Source organism: Culex pipiens, chromosome 2 (genome assembly GCF_016801865.2).
Source record: "Culex pipiens pallens isolate TS chromosome 2, TS_CPP_V2, whole genome shotgun sequence".
Lineage (NCBI taxonomy): Eukaryota > Metazoa > Arthropoda > Insecta > Diptera > Culicidae > Culex > Culex pipiens.
In genome coordinates this window covers 168,498,930-168,518,984 of record NC_068938.1, presented here as the reverse complement: position 1 = coordinate 168,518,984, position 20,055 = coordinate 168,498,930, and the positions used below count along the sequence as shown (strand labels likewise).

The following is a 20,055-nucleotide window of genomic DNA, read 5'->3' as shown; positions in this document are numbered from 1 at the left end:
AGACAGGGTTGCCAGATCTTCAATGTTGTGGACTCGTTGGAAAGGTCTCTCGATTACCTAACCAACGATGGGTCGGATGATGGATCCGGACAACGTTTACATGCATATAATTGAGATCCGGATATATGTGAAAACACATTTTTATACATAACTTTTGAACTAGTTATCGAAACTTCAAACAATTCAATAGCGATGTATGGGACCATAAACCAAGTCGAATGCATCTGGTTTGATCAAAATCGGTTCAGCCAGTGCTGAGAAAACTCAGTGAGAATTTTGGTCACATACATACATACACACACACATACACACACAGACATTTGTTCAGTTTTGCCTTCCTCACTGAGGCAAGGCTATAATCCTGCTCTAAAAATGAACTTTTTATTAAAAGCTCAAAGACCCACCTTCATGTATACATATCGACTCAGAATCGAAAACTGAACAAATGTCTGTGTGTGTGTATGTGTGTGTGTATGTGTGTGTGTATGTGTGTGTGTATGTATGTATGTGACCAAAATTCTCACTGAGTTTTCTCAGCACTGGCTGAACGGATTTTGACCAAACTAGTTGCATTTGACTTGGTTTAGGGTCCCATACATCGCTATTGAATTGTTTGAAGTTTCGATAACTAGTTCAAAAGTTATGTATAAAAATGTGTTTTCACATATATCCGGATCTCACTTAAATGCATGTAAACGATGTCCGGATCCATCATCCGACCCATCGTTGGTTAGGTAATCGAGAGACCTTTCCAACGAGTCCACAACATTGAAGATCTGGCAACCCTGTCTCGAGTTATGACTACTTAAGTGATATTTATGTACTTTTTTGAAGCCGGATCTCACTTAAATGCATGTAAACGATGTCAGGATCGATCATCCGACCCATCGTTGGTTAGGTAATCGAGAGACCTTTCCAACGAGTTCACAACATTGAAGATCTGGCAACCCTGTCTCGAGTTATGACTACTTAAGTGATATTTATGTACTTTTTTGAAGCCGGATCTCACTTAAATGCATGTAAACGATGTCCGGATCCATCATCCGACCCATCGTTGGTTAGGTAATCGAGAGACCTTTCCAACGAGTCCACAACATTGAAGATCTGGCAACCCTGTCTCGAGTTATGACTACTTATGTGATATTTATGTACTTTTTTGAAGCCGGATCTCACTTAAATGCATGTAAACGATGTCCGGATCGATCATCCGACCCATCGTTGGTTAGGTAATCGAGAGACCTTTCCAACGAGTCCACAACATTGAAGATCTGGCAACCCTGTCTCGAGTTATGACTACTTAAGTGATATTTATGTACTTTTTTGAAGCCAGATCTCACTTAAATGCATGTAAACGATGTCCGGATCCATCATCCGACCCATCGTTGGTTAGGTAATCGAGAGACCTTTCCAACGAGTCCACAACATTGAAGATCTGGCAACCATGTCTCGAGTTATGACCACTTAAGTGATATTTATGTACTTTTTTGAAGCCGTATCTCACTTAAATGCATGTAAACGATGTCCGGATCCATCATCCGACCCATCGTTGGTTAGGTAATCGAGAGACCTTTCCAACGAGTCCACAACATTGAAGATCTGGCAACCCTGTCTCGAGTTATGACCACTTAAGTTATATCTGTGTACTTATTTTTCTGGATCTAAAAAAATAGCTGAAATATGTGTCCAAACCACTCACATTACCCATTGTTGGTAAAAAGTGAGGAAGGCATCATCCACATAGGTGGATTAAGTTAGTTTTTGATTCTGAGTCGATATGTATACATGAAGGTGGGTCTTTGAGCTTTTAATAAAAATTTCACTTTTAGAGCAGGATTATAGCCTTACCTCAGTGAGGAAGGCAAAACACGTCATTTTCGAATGTCGTACCACCCCTCCATCACGAGATATCGAAAAATGGAGCTTGGAGATTCGTGTTTAGAGGCAAAAGTTATCCTTTAAGACAATGTTTCACGCAAATCGAAGAGGGGTCGGGACAACTACTGTGTTGGCGGATTTCTTTTGTGGTTTAGTAAATGAGGGATGAGTAGGGGAGTGTGGGGTAATTTGGACACCCTAAGGAAATTGCTGTGCCACGGGCTGTATGGATATTTTAAAGGAATGTGGATGACACCAGAGGATAATAGAGACCATATTTGATGGAAAAATGTCATTCATTTCGATAAATTTGGATGAAAAACCCATTTTTATCGCAAAAATTAAAGGGTGTCCAAATTGTCGCAGATAGAGCGGGCAATTATGATAGAATTTGAGGATTTCGCAAAAGAGCGCAAAATGTTATAAAGTAATCAAATGTGACCATTTGAAATATTAGAGTTGAAACTCAAATGTTTCTTGATTTCCGTTAGACAACGAAGATGCACACAAAGCGAGAGCAACCTCGTGTGCAATGTAATGAGCCTGCTCCGCGTGTGCGCCTGTATAAGTCGGAGCGCGTCGACAAGGTGGATTGAAGTGTGCGCAACGCGCACGTTGGTAGAGAAAAAGAGAGAGCAGAAACGAACGAATACTACGATCGTTGCGGATGTGGCGTGAGAGTGAGGCTGATGAACTTCGGAATGAACACACGCGGCGTGGTTGAGGTTTGAGAGAGTTGTGTGTGTGTTTGTGCGCTTGAGGACCGACTGTGTCGGGACTGGCCTTCGGCTATCGGAATTCGGAATCAGTTCTTTAGTCTGGCGTTTAATGCTGTAGCGAGCGGTTGTGTTTTATGCGGTGGGTGGTGGGACCAGAAACAAACCGAAGATTCGCTTCCGAGTTTTTAAGAAGAAATAAAGATCTGGCCTGAGTTACGACACAAATTACCCCCACATTTTTGTGTGGGGGTAATATTTACACCCCTATGGGGTAATTTGGTCATGCCTTATGGGGTAATTTGGACATGCCTTGTGGGGTAATATGGATGTACCTTGTGGGGTAATATGTACACCTTTTGTGGGGTAATTTGGACATATGTTGAAGAATAAATTTAACATTTGATTTTTTGAGCATGTTTTTTATCCTTCAACCTGGTTTTGTAATTGCTTTATAATTTTTAAGTGTTTTTTTTTTGCTAACAATATTTCATCAAAGGTGGAATGATTTTGTGATTGAACTATAATTCAATAGGAAGATACCAAATAGTTCAGTGTAGTATACATAATTTAAAAACTCATTCTGAAATGATTTAAACATTGATTCTGGATTAGGTACAAGTATAGTTTTTAGTTATTAAGGCATCGTTTAGATTTATCTAAACAAATCTTTATATAGAACTTATTAACCTGAAACTATACTTTTTTCAATTTTTCATTCCGTAGCCATTCAAATTTAAATATTATTGTAAACCAGCATAGAAATTAGCAATGTCAAAGAAATTAATTAAAAACAATCAACATTAGAGTCTAGTTAAATGCCAAATGTGCAGTAATCAGATTTTTATCAATTCGAATATTGAAATAAATTAAACTAAATTAAGAATAGGGGTTTTGTGAATGTTTTTATTGCTCACATTCCTTTTTGAGTGTTTTGAAATTTAAATCCCTATAAATTTATCTAAATCTCTGTAAAAACTGTAAAAACTGTAAAAAATTTTTGGTGATAAAAATGGATAAAATGCACAAAATTTATACGTAGGGGAGAGTGGGGAGACTTGATCCCCGGGGACACTTGATCCCAAGCCTGTATCTCGTCAGCATGCGGGTAAAACAATTAGCATTGTTCTAGAAAGTTGTGCGAAATTGACTAAAACTCATTTTAGAAAAAAAGAAAAAAATTAAAAAATGTTTCGATTGAGTTACACACATTTTTCTAAAAAGTGCTGCAAAAAACTTCCAAGAGATCTTTTTTCTTTGTTTTGATAAGCATAGATAACACTCAAAAATTATTCAAAAAAATATTTTTTATGCATCAATTGTTTGATAAACATATCAACTTCAAAACCCTTACGCATTTGACGTTAAATTTATCGTCATACTATTTTTACAATCAATTGTTTAAAAATGTGCGTTTAGGGAGACTTGATCCCTACATTTTTACAGTCACTGGAATCAGCCTCAAGATTAAAAAATTGGGCTGGGTTTTCGTACATAGTTTCCTTTAGTATAGTTGTACATAACTTACTGCAGTTTGAACCATTTTTCAAAACTTTTGTAAACAAAAATTACCAGCTTTTGTAAACATGCTCAATTTAGGTCTAAAAAAAATTTAAGTTTTTAAATATTTTGCATGCTAAACTTGATAAATTTTGAACACAAACGTACAGGTTTAATGTGAAATTGCTGTTACTTATAGAAAATTAAAAGTTTGGATGAATAAAAAACATTTTGCTTAAGATTTCTTCAAAATGTTGAAAAGGGGATCAAATTACCCCCATCATTTTGAAAATGCCGGTTTAAAATATGTTTTTAAAACGCTTGGCATGATTCGAAGAGTTTATCTGATGAAATACCCTTATCAGCCAAACATAGATGAATGTTTAAGCTTTCAATTCATGCAAAAAGTTTATAGTTTTGTGAAAAATTGACAGAGTTATGTGCGATACAAAAAAAGGGGATCAAGTCTCCCCACTCTCCCCTACATATCTCAGGCAACGTCCAAGCAACTCCCTTAAACAAAAATTGTTCACTTTTTTGCCATATAATCCCTGCAAAACCTTATTTCCGAACCCTCGAATATTAGAACTTAAGGCAGTGCCAACCAGCCATTGGAAACTTTTACATATTATACCAAAACTACTTAACATATCCCAACTTTTTAGGTTTGTCCATACTCCTAGGCCATTACTAATACTAGCCTTATCACTTAAAATGCCGTTATAACTTTATATCCGGAGAAAAGGTGATTTTTAAAGGGGTGTCCAAATTACCCCCACTGTCCATATTACCCCAAACTCCCCTACACTCACTGAAATATTCTAATATTACGCAAGATATTTTTAATATGCTTTGCATGTTTAAAAAAAGTGGTTTTGCTAAAGGCTGGTCAATTAATAACATTCCAGACAATTTAAATCAATTAATAAGCATATGCCAAAAGCTGGTTCGCATTAGTATCAACTAGAGATTCTGTTAATTAAAAAAGACAGCAACAAAAAAATATAACACCAGCGACAATCGCCATTTCTAGTGCCAGCAACAGCATGGCTTGATAAGACCGTGCAAAAGTGTGAAGACGCGCAAGCTGGCAACGGTTCAAAAACTAAAAGAATCTAAAGCTAGCTGAGCCTCCTGTTTGTCACTCTTTTGATAATTGGTATTGATTGTAGTAAGGAGAATCGCTAGATAGGTTTTTGGGTTTTTTTTTTTTTTTTTTTTTTAGAATTTTATAAATCTCATTGTAGAGACGTAAATTTGATCGAGACGCAACTATTCAAAATTGATACATTTGTGATTTGGCTTGCGAAATTGTAACTGTTTTGCCTTCCTCACTGAGGTAAGGCTATAATCCTGCTCTAAAATTGAACTTTTTATTCAAAGCTCGAAAACCCACCATGATGTATACATATCGACTCAGAATCGAAAACTGAACAAATGTCTGTGTGTATGTGTGTGTGTATGTGTGTGTGTATGTGTGTGTGTATGTGTGTGTGTATGTGACCAATAATGTCACGCAGTTTTCTCAACACTGGCTGAACCGATTTTGACCAAACCAAGTGCATTCGACTTGGATTAGGGTCCCATACGGTGCTATTGAATTGTTTGAAGTTTCGATAAGTAGTTCAAAAGTTATGTATAAAAATGTGTTTTCGCATATTTTTGGAAGTTGAATAAATGGCAGTAAACTGAACCAAACATCATCATGTTATACATCGTTGAATAGGTAATTGAACCTTTCCAACGAGTCTAAAACATTGATAATCTGGTAACCCTGTCTCGAGTTATAACCACTTAAGTGATATTTATGTACTTTTTTGTAGCCAGATCGCACTTAAATGTATGTAAACAATGTCCGGATCCATCATCCGACCCATCGTTGGTTAGGTAATCGAAAGACCTTTCCAACGAGTCTAAAACATTGAAGATCTGGCAACCCTGTCTCGAGTTCTGACCACTTTAGTGATATTTATGTACTTTTTTTGTAGCCGGATCTCACTTAAATGTATGTAAACAATGTCCGGATCCATCAACCGACCCATCGTTGGTTAGGTAATCAAAAGACCTTTCCAAAGAGTCTAAAACATTGAAGATCTGGCAACCCTGTCTCGAGTTCTGACCACTATAGTGATATTTATGTACTTTTTTTGTAGCCGGATCTCACTTAAATGTATGTAAACAATGTCCGGATCCATCATCCGACCCATCGTTGGTTAGGTAATCGAAAGACCTTTCCAACGAGTCTAAAACATTGAAGATCTGGCAACCCTGTCTCGAGTTCTGACCACTTTAGTGATATTTATGTACTTTTTTTGTAGCCGGATCTCACTTAAATGTATGTAAACAATGTCCGGATCCATCATCCGACCCATCGTTGGTTAGGTAATCGAAAGACCTTTCCAACGAGTCTAAAACATTGAAGATCTGGCAACCCTGTCTCGAGTTCTGACCACTTTAGTGATATTTATGTACTTTTTTTGTAGCCGGATCTCACTTAAATGTATGTAAACAATGTCCGGATCCATCAACCGACCCATCGTTGGTTAGGTAATCGAAAGACCTTTCCAACGAGTCTAAAACATTGAAGATCTGGCAACCCTGTCTCGAGTTCTGACCACTTTAGTGATATTTATGTACTTTTTTTGTAGCCGGATCTCACTTAAATGTATGTAAACAATGTCCGGATCCATCAACCGACACATCGTTGGTTAGGTAATCGAAAGACCTTTTTTTTTTTCTTCATAACTTATTTTTATTAGGTCCTTTTAGGTACTGTGACCAGGTTAGGACCGAGGATCAATAGTACAAAAATAATAAATAATAAAATAAAAAACCGTAAATAAGATGATTATTTTCTCGTGCCATGTGTCAGCAAGTGTGCGATCACGTCAATCTGTTCCTCGGGTGTCTTGCACTGGCTCAAGCGAACTCTGTATTCCCGGTAAATGGTCCACAGCTCCGACTCGCTGTACAGCTTCCGTTCACCTTGTTGCTCCTTCGGGGTTGCACCGGCGCCGGCGCCAGTATTTTCGCTACTTCTTCCTGCGGGACGAGGATGTTTCTCTTCCGGTACCGCTCCAGGTAGCGGAGGAAAATCCACCGCGGTGAACGCGGCTCCTGCCGGAGTCTGATTGTCCTTCCTCCATGCTGGCGGCTTCGGCATGGACGCCTGCTGCCTCGACTGGATGAACTGCGCACGTTTGGGACAGCTGCGGTCCAGACCCTCGTGGGATCCAGAACAGTTGACACATTTCTTCGCTTGCGTTTCTTCTGCTTTGCACGTTTCTGTGTTGTGGGCACCCCCACAGCTGCTGCACCTGGGCTTGAGATGGCAGTTACTGGTTCCGTGACCGAACTGCAAGCAGTTCTTGCACTGGGTCACGTGCGGTTCTTTGTTCCGGTAGGCCACCCACCGGACGACGACTGGTCCCACTTTCTTTACCTTGCTACTCAACTCCTTCAGACTGGTGTGCCCCTTGGGGAAGAGCACGATGAAAGGCGTCTCATCGATGGCGGGAAGCTGCTGCTTCCGCCTGATGGCGTGTACTGCCAAGACGTCCAGCTGATGTTCCGTCTTGAGCAGCTCCTTGATGTAATCCGGTTCCACGTTCGGGAGACCTCGCATTACTACCCGGTGCGGTCTCGCACTGCGCTTTCCGTGCGTGTAGAACTGCACCTTGTTCTTCTTCAGGTGAGCTTGCACCGTGTCGAAGTCGTCGCTCGAGAAGCACGTAATTTTGGTGCCGTACCGCGTCAGTTTGTGTTCCGGCTGGACATCACATGACGACATCACCTTCGCAAGGCGGGCGAAGCTCGTTTCTTTCACCACCAGCGGCGGCTGTTTCTTCTCCCCGGCCGACTTGCCGGTTGCTGGTACCACGGGGATGGTTTTTTCTGCTGCTGGGTTCGCATTGTTGTTGTTGTTGCTCTCCTCCGCTAGCGGGCTGAACTTGTTGTTGCTGAGCAGTTTCTCCACATCGCCGTCGTTGCCGCCATCGCCGACGTTGATCTCCTCCTTAGCCTTCCTGCGGCGAACCTTGACCACGGGACGAAATTCGCCCCCGTCCTCTCCTCCTCCTTCGGAGTCTTCCACCTCCATGCCCGTCGCCGCCTGCGTCTTGGGTTGAAACCCGTCCGGTTTCTCCCACACACTTTTCCTCAAGGTCGCGTTCCAGTAGAACGTCCTTCCATTCTCAGCCCTGTGCTCCGTCCACTCACTCTCCACCGTCGCGGCCGCCGCCATGGCCGTCGGCGAAAGTTAACAAAACACCGTCAAAAACGCGCTAAGCTAGCTCGAAAGACGACCAAACACAACAAAAGTTGAACAGGGAGTGAATCGAAAGACCTTTCCAACGAGTCCAAAACATTGAAGATCTGGCAACCCTGTCTCAAGCTATGACCACCTAAGATGCCACTTATGAGCCCTTGAGTAATATGTGTATTTTTTGTATTCCGAAACTTAACGAAATTAGACGAAATTTGTGTCCAAACCCATCATATTACATATCACCCATTTTTGGAAAAGAGTGAGGAAGGCACCAACCACATAGGTGGATTAAGTTAGTTTTTTTTTTTAAATTGTGACTAGATTATGAACTACATAAAGGTTATTCCTCATGTCACAAGATGCTGCTTTGCATAATAAGGTTTCCTAATAATTTTTTGAAACAGAGTTGGATTCCTCAGATCTGAGAAGTCACGGCTAGTAAATTTGCAATAACTTTGTATTGAAGTTGTTTTTAAAGTCGGTAAAGTTCGATCATTCAGAATCAATAAATCTATATAAGCTGGATTCGGAGTCGGAACTGGAACAACTAGATCAGTGGTGCCCAACCTTTTGGCCCTTCGGGCCATATCTGATTTTTCTGAAGCAGTGGCGGGCCGGATCTAACTTTTGATAAATTTTAATAATAAAACACAAAGATAACTTTCAAAAATGTGGTTATCTGACCTATTTTAATTTTTGTTCGTTTAAATGATATGATAAAATTTATTCAAACGAAATTTGGATTCGACTATCTTTTACAAAAAAACCTTGTAGTACACCTTTATTCAAATATTTAAAAAAAAATTAAAAACCTTGTAGTACACCTTTATTCAAATATTTAAAAAAAAAATTTAAATGAAAAAAAAATTGTTGTTCTTCAAAATTCAAATTTTATGGAACAATATTTTTTGCTCCCTAATTTTTTGACTCATTTTGAGACATTTTTTTATATTTTTAAAATATTTGCAGCGATCAGTACGAATAATTTGCTTTAGAAAGCTTTTTTTTCAAAAAAAAAACATTATCACAGAAAACTTGTTCTGTAAAAATACATTAGTTTTTGCTAAGTTATTTATCTAAAAAATGAAAACAGAAAAAAAAACTTCGATGTGAAGAAACACAGTCACACTGAAAGGAATTTAAATTTCGAGTCATTTTGTACATTTTTAGACAACAATCCAAAAATTTCTTTCATAAATTTCAAAATTTTACGAAATACGAACTAGATCATCTTCAGCCGATCTTGGAGTTGAAGTCGTAGAAAAAACTGGCCAGTTTCACAGCCCGGCATGCTACTAAAATTCTTACCATTTGTAAGAACACTTGTTAGGTTGTTAGAAAAAAGTGACTTCTTTTTAATTTTACTAAAGTCAAAGTCAAATTTGTTTCGCTAATATTTATTTAATTCATCTATTTTTTTTCAATTTCACTAAATGTTTACAAATTAAGAAAATAAACCATCCTCACTAAGACGCCGTCAGACAAACTTGCTTGTCAGCGTTAAATACCTTCTCCCCCGGGCAGCTCACCTCTTTCGATACCAGCTTGGTTCCGCTGAAGTAACACTCGTTGTACTTTTGCGGATCGGTATGGGGGAAGTTACCCAAGCCTGGACACTGGAACGCACACCCGGCCCCGTTGAACACATAGTTGGTGTCACATTTAAGCATCAAAATCTTTCCATCGTCGCCACAGTACGCAAAGTACGTCTTGCTGGAGCCGAAAGCCTGGAAGACTTTGTTCGGATCACACTTAACGGCCACGCAGTCCGCGGCCAGTCTTTTCTGCTTGCACATGTTGGTGGCCGGGTTGAACACGTTGTTTGGTTGACAGTCGTACACGTTTGATTGCTGGCCAGATGCCTCACAGTAGTGGTAGTACTGGCATAGCTTGGGATCTAGAAAAAAGATGGATTAGTTCTGCGAGAAAATCATCAGCTTTGTTCATATTACCTGGGTAGAATCCGATTCCGGTACACTTCAAAGAATCCGGCATACATTCATACTCCGAGCTCAGAGTGGTCGAGCAGGCATTCTTGTTGCAGTACGGTTTTTCCGTAGGGCAATCAGTTTCTATCGCGTCGACTCCTGGTGCACAAACTAGATAGGATTTGCAGCCAGTGCAAACCGTATAAATATCAGTTCCCTCACAAGAATCCGGAAAATTGAAAAATGGAGCGATGGAGTAGGGCGAATTCACAAGCTTTCCCGGAAACTCCACCTCAGCTGCCGACAGTTGCAGCATCGCCGCAGCAGCAAAGATTGCTAGTACAAGTTTGCACGACATTCTGCTTAATTTCACTGTGAAGCATATGCTCACATTCGGATGCTTTTATACTTGATTTTTAGAGATATGACGGTGGAACTTTAGACATCAGATTGCATCAAATTTTGCAAAAACTGACTCGTTGGAGACAATTTGCTTCCTTATTGCAACCTTGAAAGCGAGCAATTCAAACAAGAGATTAAACTGTCTGCTTTTTTGCAATGTTTGCAGATAATATTTTTGGCGAGTTCACCGGAAGATAAGACCTTGCCAAATATTATATTTTTTTCCAGAGGACTTTGAAATTGTCGTATTTAGTTTTTAGCAAAAACTTGTTTTTGCTTGCTTATTATAATTGGTATTTCTAAGAAGTGTGTTGCAATTCTATGACTGAAGAATTTAAACCCAGCATATAGCAATCAAAAACTAGTCATGGCAATTTAGCAGTACTGTAGTCAGGGTAAGAATAAATGTTATCCAAAAAACAAAACGCACTGGTCTATTTTTTGAAAATGAAAAACCAAAAAAATGTGTTCGAATTGATTATTTCAGATTTTTTGACAAACTGAACCCGTCGTAATAATTATAATAATTAATAAGTGATTATCAATGATCAATGTTTTTTAAATTTTTATGTTTTGTCAGGTAAAATACACTCTTTTTTTTCGAAGTCCTCGTAAAAATTACACTTCGATATTCAAATCTTCAGATAACACTACTCGACAAAACAAAACTTGTGTCATGGGAAACACGATATCTCATCGGTTCCTCAGAGAAAATGCTTCCCCGAATCCGATGCAATCGACAGAATTTGATTTTATGTCCACGCGGACTGACGCGAATGTGGTAAATTTTTTAACATAAAAAATCGAACAATTTAATAAAAACCATGCGTCTCCTCCCAATTATATGACCCATCTACAAGATTATGGAAGCGCCTGGTGCATAGCCATTCCCTTTAAGCACAACGGAAATAACCAATACAAATGTATAAAAAAGTTGTCAAGTTCGGGGAGTCCACAGCTAGCATTTTTGTACGATTTTTGAAATAAATAATAAAAGTTTAAAATTAAAATATATGAGAAACATTTTTTTTATTTATTTGTTTACTAAAATGTTATGTATCTCACAGGTCTATGGGTACTTCGGGATGTCCATGGTCATCCAAAGACTCCCTGGAGTAAACAAATAAATAAAAAAAAGTTTTTCAAATATTTTAATTTTAAACTTTTAATATTTATTTTAAAAATCGTACAAAAAATGCTAGCTGTGGACCCCTCGAACTTGACAACTTTTTTATACATTTGTATTGGTTGTTTCCTTTGTGCTTAAAGGAAATGGCTAAGCACCAGGCGCTTCCATATTCTTGTAGATGGCTCGTATAATTGGGAGGAGACGCATGTAGTGTAATCGAATCGCATTTTTGTCGTTGTCTTGTTTTAAGTCGTTGAGTTCAAATATGACCCCAAAAATGTTCTAAAGTGATTTGGAAACTTTGGATGATCGAGTCTTGACTGTACAACATGATTTTGTTGAAACGTGTAGCTAGAGGGTGACGATTTCCTGGAAATCGAGAGTTGAATCTTGCTATTTATATTTGAAATGTATTGAATTTCATTATTTTTCAAGATTTAATTTTTTTTTAAATTAAGTGGTGATGATTTTGCCCATTTTTGACCAGTATTTCCAAGGTTTCGCCAATAAAACTCAATATTGTGCTTATGTATTTTTTTTTTTTTTCAAAAAGTTCAGCCGATTTTGTATAAGAATGATCCAATGGACGTTTGATGTGGCTTTTGCATTGCTAGAATAAGGGAATCTATTCAAAAAAATCTGTGAAGAAGGTCTAATAACTATTAAACATTTATCAAACTGTTTTTATAAGCTTTCGCATCTCATCTCTGTGATTAATTTTCTATTATTTTTATTCAATATTTATAGCTATCAAATTTCCCAAGACTCTCGCCAAAATTTCTCTGTGATCGAGAAGTTCAAAAATGGTCGATTTCCCGGGAATTCCCGGTCGTATAATGATTAATGTCAGGTTAAGAGCGAGTTTTTCACCAATGTGTAACAGGTCGTATCAAGTTGCTCCGATTTGGATGAAACTTTCAGCGTTTGTTTGTCTATACATGAGATGAACTCATGCCAAATATGAGCCCTCTACGACAAAGGGAAGTGGGGTTAAACGGATATTAAAGTTTGAGGTCCAAAACACATAAAAAATCTTAAAATTGCTCGCATTTCAGTAAAACTTCATCAATTCCAACTCTCTTAAATATATTCGAAAGGTCTTTTGAAGCACTTCAAAATGAGCCATAGACATCCAGGATTGGTTGAACTTTATCTCATAGCTTTTGCAAATTACTGTCAAAAATGGATTTTTTTAAAACCTTAATATCTTTTCGCAACAGCCTCCAACAACCATACTCTTATAGGTCAAAAGTTAGGGAATTTCATGCACTATAAGCCTAAGGTAATAACTTTTTGGCCAATCGCAGTTTTTCTCATAGTTTTTCGATTTTTCTATAACAAACATTTTACAACGTTAGTTTTTGCCCTGTAGGCTTCCATAGCGGCACTTTTTGGTCTCAGTGACAGTAATTTGCAAAAGCTAAGAGAAAAAGTCAAACCAATCCTGGATGTCTATGGCACATTTTGAAGTGCTCCAAAAGACCTTTCGAATGCATCTAAGAGGGTTGGAATTGATGAAATTTTACGGAAATGCGAGCAATTTTAAGATTTTTTTTATGTTTTTTCGACCTCAAACTTTAATGCCCGTTTAACCCCACTTCCCTTTGTCGTAGAGGGCTCATATTTGGCATGAGTTCATCTCATGTATAGACAAACAAACGCTGAAAGTTTCATCCAAATCGGAGCAACTTGATACGACCTCTAGAACAAACCGAGCAATATTTCGTCGCTTGTGTGCCATCTTGTGACACGTCATATCTTTTTACAGCAGACGTGTCACAAGATAGCACACAAGCGACGATTTACAAATACTGCCTCTTAAATACTTCTGTCCACGTGGTTTAGGGACCATCCATAAACCACGTGGACACTTTAGGGGGGGGGGGGGTATGGCGATTGTCCACGCTCCATACAAAAAAGTTTTTTTTGTATGGACAGTTGTCCACGAAGGAAGGGGGGGTTCGAGATTCCCAAAAAAGTGTCCACGTGGTTTATGGATGGTCCCTTATGGACGGGCCTTATTACAAAAGAGTCAACAGCTTCTACACAAATATTGAACTACTCTACCAAAAATCAATTTAAAATTCCTGTTTTGGTAACAATGAAACCCTTTAAACAGATTATATTTAAATTTTCATAGCTATGAATAAGTAAAGTATCTCAATATAGCCTCTGGCTACGGGCCTGCATCCTTCAACGCGGGTTGACAACACACTTCAAGGACTTGAAAAACAAACATCTTCTAGATTTGATTGCTACCAAAATAAACGGGTGCAGCTGCAACTCTGCCGGTATAAAAGTGTGTTGCTAAGGTAGGATTATTTACAGTTCAAAATCACGTTCCTAAAGAATGCCCAGCAACGTCGTCCTTTTTGTCTATGCGGTAGTGGTATTCTTACAGTCCATAAGTGCTGTGGAATTTTCTGGCATAGCCGTGAAGTCTCCGTATTCCATCACAAGCTTCAGTTCTCCACTTCCACAGACATGTGATACCTCTGGAATCTATACGGTATGTACTACGTGTAGCTCGACACTGGTTTGTATTCAAGGGGACATGACGCGAAAATCTTGTCCGTTGGATAAACCATACTGCAACACGAACGCTCAACTACTATTAGCTCGGAATACGGGTGTACTCCGGAACCTCTAAAATGCACCTGAATCGGATTCTACCCAGGTAAATTTAGCAACTTTCAAAATCAATCCAAATCCCTCTAATCAACCATTTCCCAAGATCCCAAGGCCTGCCAGTTCTACCACTACTGTGAAGCTGTCGGGGAACCCTCCACCGTGTACGACTGTCAACCCAACAACGTGTTCAACGCGGCCACCCACATGTGCAAGCAGAAGAAGCTGGCCGCGGATTGCGTAACCGTAACGTGCGACCCGGGCAAAATCTTCCAGGCTTACGGCACCAGCAAGACGTACTTTGCCTTCTGTTCGGGATCTGAAATTGAGATGCTCAAGTGTGACACCAACTATGTGTTCAACGGGTCCGGGTGCGTGTTCCAGTGTCCGAAGGAGGGCAACTTTGCGCACCATGATCCGAAGAAGTTTTACGAGTGTGTTTACAGCGGTACCAAACTGGTGGCAATGGAGATTTCCTGTCCGGGGGGGAAAGATTTCGAAGCGGTGATTGGTATTTGCCTGACTCCAAGTGGTTGATGTTGGATGGAAGAATTACGAGTTTGTAAAAAATGTTTTTTTTTGTATTGACATTGTAAAAGTAAGTTAATTTTGTTGGCCTCAACACACACCGAAAATCTTGTATCAAAGTCACTTTTCAACACAAATAATAAAATTATTTAAATTTGTATCAATTTTGCTTTTATTTTTCACAATATCCATACGTTACGTTCAATCAAGTTCATTATGTTTTTTTTCTTTGAAATCGTGAGTTAAAAAATACAATATGACAACAACAAAATATTGTCGTTTGAAGAGAGTTAAGACTGAGCATAGTTGTTAAAAAATTATTCCAAGGCTTTATTATCAGGTATGCTTCTCCAATTGTTTAATTGCACTGATGGTTCAGTTCAAAATCAGGATTGATTCAATTCTCTGATTCAATGAAACTTAGTATACATGTTATCCTAAGCTTATATAATCAATTTGTGTATATGAAACCAGTTGCGCTCGAGATGACATTTGAAATGGACGTAAGTTATTTAAATACAAGCCTTACCCGACAAACTTCGTTATGCCTTTTTTTCGTTTGTTGACGTTTTTTGATTTTTTGCCTGTTCAGCCTCCTATCGGTTCCAGAGTGGCCAAAAAGTCAATTAGTTAGCATAAGAACCTTCCTTGGGCTTATACGAACCCAACGCAACAAAGAGCACCTCGATCCAACGCTCCGTGTTGAACTGATTCGCGTTCGAACAAAACCGTCGAAATTTTTTATATATATAGATTTTTGTATTTGTAATTTGATAATTGCTGTACCTACGAAGTCGTTAATTCAGTCAATACAAACTTGTAGGAAATTGGACGAGCTTTACGACAAAAATATTTTTGAGACCGGAAAATCAAGTGAGATGATCAAAACAAAAAAAAAAACACACATCAGATTCTAAATTGTTTTCAAAGTAAATAATTTGACAGGGTTTTAACTCGATTTATTTTCAGTAACGTTGGAAACATCTTTTTATTTTATTTTCCATTTTTTCAAGTACACACCATCAGACTCGTATCAAAGGTCCTTCCCTCTGGGCAGCTCTTCGCCCGAACCACGAGTGTTTTCCCCGCAAAGTAGCACTGATAGTACTGTTTCGGGTCCACCGTGTTCGGGTACAGTCCCTCCTTAGCACATTTGAACACGCACTCCGTCCCGTTGAACGTGGCACCTTCACTGCACTTTACCATCGCCACTCGACCTTCGCCGGAGCAAAGCCCGTAGAAGATCTTGCTGGTTCCGTACGACTTCAGGGTGTCACCGCTGGAGGAGCAGGATATCTTGACGCAATCCTTCGCTTCCGTCTTGATCTGCTTACAAGGGAACCGGTCCGAGGCCGCCGGGGATGTGTACGCAAAGGCATAGTCCGGTGGACACACCTGGACCCACGAGAACCGGTTCCGGGCTGGACAGTAGTGGTAGACGTTGCAGTCGGTTGGATCCGGGAAGATGCCAACTCCGGTGCACAGGATGGAACCCTCTTCTGGATCGCCATCTTCACCTTCCGGTTCCGGTGGAGGAGGCTCTGTAATGATGTCCGGTTCACATCCGGGAGGAGCTTCATCGGTGCAGTCTACTGCATTGCCGTTCTGGTGACAGTACGGACCACCAACGCATAATCCTTCTGTAGCGCTTGTTGGACCAATGCATATCTTGACCGTGTTGCATCCCGTGCAAACTAACGTAGGTAAAGGATCGATCGGTCGACCACAGGCGTTGAGTTGGCCCAGTGAGAGCTGAGCAAAACCCAACAGTACGCAGCTAGTGCTGAAGAGTGCAGTACTAAACCGCATCGTGACCGATGCCTGCGAAATACTCTCAAGACTGAGCTGGCCCAAGATTTTTTGGTTAAATTTAAATAAAGATTTTATTTTTTGAGAGATAACCTTAACTAACACGCTCTTATCACCCGGAAGATACAATATATTTTATGTCTCGCATACGAAAATTGCATGAAGCAGACACAAACAATAAAACAATGGTCCAGGTGAGGCCGAGTGGATTATAGCTGCAGTTTAAAAAAATAATGTCACGAGTTGTCAGATACGGCATTATCTAGATCAAATATAAGTCGATGGTGTCAAAAATAAAAAGTGTCTTTTCTTTTTTTGTTAGAAAAGTATGGTGATTTAAACATATTTTAACTATGACATTTAATTTTAAAAGGAATGAAAGTTTTTTTTTATAATAAAATAAATTATATAAAATGTGTCCGAATGCTTCATCATCCACTCCGGGATTCGAACTGACAACCTTTGGATTGTGAGTTCAACTGCCGAACAGTGACTCTACCGAGACAGGTCCCAAGGAGACGACTTCTACACCTGGACTGAACTAACGACCTTAAAATAAATAAATTATATAAAATGTGTCCGAATGCTTCATCATCCACTCCGGGATTCGAACTAACAACCTTTGGATTGTGAGTTCAACTGCCGAACAGTGACTCTACCGAGACAGGTCCCAAGGAGACGACTTCTACACCTGGACTGAACTAACGACCTTACCTCTAGGTTAGACTGGGGCCAACATTTACTTCCCCATCCGACGGAAGGCGTGATCAGACAAATCTCGTCTCAAAAAGTACCACCGGGGCCGATTGAGAGGCGACACGTTTACCACTACACCACCGAACCCGGCTTATGTTAGTTTAGTTTAGTTCATTTTCGGGGACCACATATCGAACAAAGAGCTTAGAATTTCACAGGATTAAACAGCCCAGACTGCTTTTTATGTTGTTGTTAATTCTTTTATTTCTGGCAGTTTTAACCTTCTTGGTCATATGCTGCCCTTGTGCTTTTCCATAATAAATAAATAAATAACTGCCCTTTATCCAACCACCACCAAGCAGAAGTTATCCACAATCTGATCCCTTCTTTATAGCTTTCAAGATTTTGGTAATTGATTACCAAAAGCTGTAGGAAAGCTTTCTGAGCGAAGCCGCTGGCGTAGTCGTGGTCGCTGGTCCCTTCACGCATATCTTCTTCGTATCGTCAAACACCTGTCCCGCGGTCGGACATTTCTTCTCCTGGGACACAAGAACTCCGGCGGTGTAGGCGCACTGGTAGTACGAGGACGGACTGCCATCCTTCTTGAACAGTCCCTCGCGAGGACAATTGTAGATGCACTTGCCCAGCTTTGCGTTCAGCGTGGCTCCGATGCCACACGAGAACATTACGGGCTGTTTCGGTGCCGTAGCATCATCCGGATTGGCCTTGCAGTAGTAAAAGTACTGCGGATTTCCAAAGTACGTCGTGAAGATTGCGGTGACACCCGTACAGTTGGCCACTTGACACCCGGTGAAGCCACGCTGACACAGTTGAACCTTGCTGTTGTAGTTGTACCCCGGGTCACACTTGTAGGCATCGCCCGGTGCACCGATGGATTCACAGAAGTAGTACCCGGTGCAGGAGTAAGGATCTGGAAACATTCCCGTTGCGGTGCAGTTGAACACTGGAACAGCAGCTACACATTCCGCCTTGGAGTCCGGATTTACAGAGCAAACTCCACCCTCGTCACTGTTACAGTACGGCATGTCGGTCGGGCAGAGCTGCTTCGGATTATCCGCGTCACTCGCGGCCGCAGTGCAAATCTTGATCTTCTTGCAGCCGACACAGACCGCCAACTGTCCCACGGCACAGGCCGGAGGAGATTCGAACTCATCAGTCGCCGCTGTTGCTGCTCTCAGTGTGCCCACCGAAAACAAATCGTCTTGCGCAGAGATCCGACAGGACTGCGATAAACAAGTGTTAATTGAATTGTAAGAATGAAGGATCTTCTAAAGAGTCTTACCAAAACCAGCAGGACTCCAACCGTTCCAAAGCAAGTTCTCCAAGTGTTCATCTCTAGGCAGTTACTGGTAGACTAATCTCTGATTCTAAATTCTGCGTTTTTATACAATTGCATCCAATCGCACCGAAATCATTCTAACTGGGTCAAGCAAATATCAAACAATTAATCCAAAGATCGGTAGAATGACTTTTCTAGCTAAAATGTGAAAATTATTTGGAGCTCGCTACCATCGTGCTACATTTTGCTAATTTGAACTAACCCTCTCATGCCAAATCCTATGAGCTGAATTTTATAGGGGAAGGTGGGGCAAGTGTAACAAACTAAGGAAATGCTCGTTAAAACCCATTTTAAACGTTAATAAATCAGTCGGATTTTTGGATAATCATCTAATTCCAGGTCTTGGCTAAGACTTTGCTAGAACAAGTTTCTAAAAAATCCCGTTTTGTACTACAAAAAAAAGATTTTAAAATTATTAATTTTCCGTTTGTTTTACTCAACAAGCGGACAAATGAACAAAACGTTGGAGCAAGAGGAACAATGCATGAAACAACATGTTAATTTGCTAACAATTAAACTGTTATTACTAAGACACATCAGATTAGAATGTATTTTAAACGTTTATTTCATTTTTAGATGAAACAATAATATTTTACTAATATTTTGATCATTTTTACTAAAAAAAATAAATCACTAAGGTGGCAAATAAAACATTTTCATAGTATCACTATACTTTTTATGAACAATCTTTTTCAACAATTGTTTATAAAAAAAACAAAAATGGTCATTTTTTCAGCAAGTCAGTGTATTTGATCACTTCACAACCAAAACAGCATCAAAGAGTATAAGACACATTCTGCCGTGACGTTACAACGGTTTGACGTTTCTTTCGCTGTGACTCGGAAATTCCGAAGAAAACACCTCAATATTTTTACAGATTCTGAAAGTACGTTAAATTTGCCATAAGTATCAAGACTGGACAAGGTGCAACGCTTCGGTTGCTGTTCTACGAGCAAATATGTAGCGTGACGTTACAACGGTGGAGCATTTTGTTCCTTCAATTTTTTTTAGAAAAGGCTATGATTCTGCTCTGATTATCAACATAAACTAGCCTTTGTATGTTTTTAACGTAAAATTGACTGCGAAATGGAATGCCATCATTGGTTTTAGAAAAAAACGTTAAGCTATTTTTTTGCAGCCTCTAACGTTACAACGCAGATTTTTGCAAAAAAAAAGGTTCTGCTAGTGCTGTAACGTCACGGAAATTCTCAATGCTG

At 39.6% G+C, this 20,055-nt stretch overlaps 4 protein-coding genes across 4 annotated transcripts; 1 reads left to right on the top strand and 3 right to left on the bottom strand.

Annotated features, from left to right (window-relative positions):
• Positions 1-9,747: 9,747 nt before the first annotated feature.
• LOC120417238 (uncharacterized) lies at positions 9,748-10,674 on the bottom strand. Its single transcript, XM_039579199.2, has 2 exons — positions 10,311-10,674; positions 9,748-10,255 (listed from the first exon to the last, which is right to left on the bottom strand). Exons 1-2 carry the CDS (start codon positions 10,642-10,644, stop codon positions 9,825-9,827), a joined length of 765 nt encoding a protein of 254 aa, XP_039435133.2. The 5' UTR covers positions 10,645-10,674; the 3' UTR covers positions 9,748-9,824.
• Positions 10,675-14,188: 3,514 nt separating this feature from the next.
• On the top strand, positions 14,189-15,133 carry LOC120417271 (uncharacterized). Its single transcript, XM_052709184.1, has 2 exons — positions 14,189-14,494; positions 14,552-15,133. The coding sequence occupies exon 2, from the start codon at positions 14,653-14,655 to the stop codon at positions 14,980-14,982; it is 330 nt and encodes a 109-aa protein (XP_052565144.1). The 5' UTR covers positions 14,189-14,494; positions 14,552-14,652; the 3' UTR covers positions 14,983-15,133.
• A 746-nt stretch (positions 15,134-15,879) lies between these two features.
• LOC120417231 (uncharacterized) lies at positions 15,880-16,826 on the bottom strand. The gene has a single exon (XM_039579193.2). The coding sequence runs from the start codon at positions 16,780-16,782 to the stop codon at positions 15,982-15,984; it is 801 nt and encodes a 266-aa protein (XP_039435127.1). The 5' UTR covers positions 16,783-16,826; the 3' UTR covers positions 15,880-15,981.
• A 1,068-nt stretch (positions 16,827-17,894) lies between these two features.
• Positions 17,895-18,832, bottom strand: LOC120417270 (uncharacterized). Its single transcript, XM_039579224.1, has 2 exons — positions 18,782-18,832; positions 17,895-18,722 (listed from the first exon to the last, which is right to left on the bottom strand). The coding sequence occupies exons 1-2, from the start codon at positions 18,830-18,832 to the stop codon at positions 17,895-17,897; spliced, it is 879 nt and encodes a 292-aa protein (XP_039435158.1).
• Positions 18,833-20,055: the final 1,223 nt, after the last annotated feature.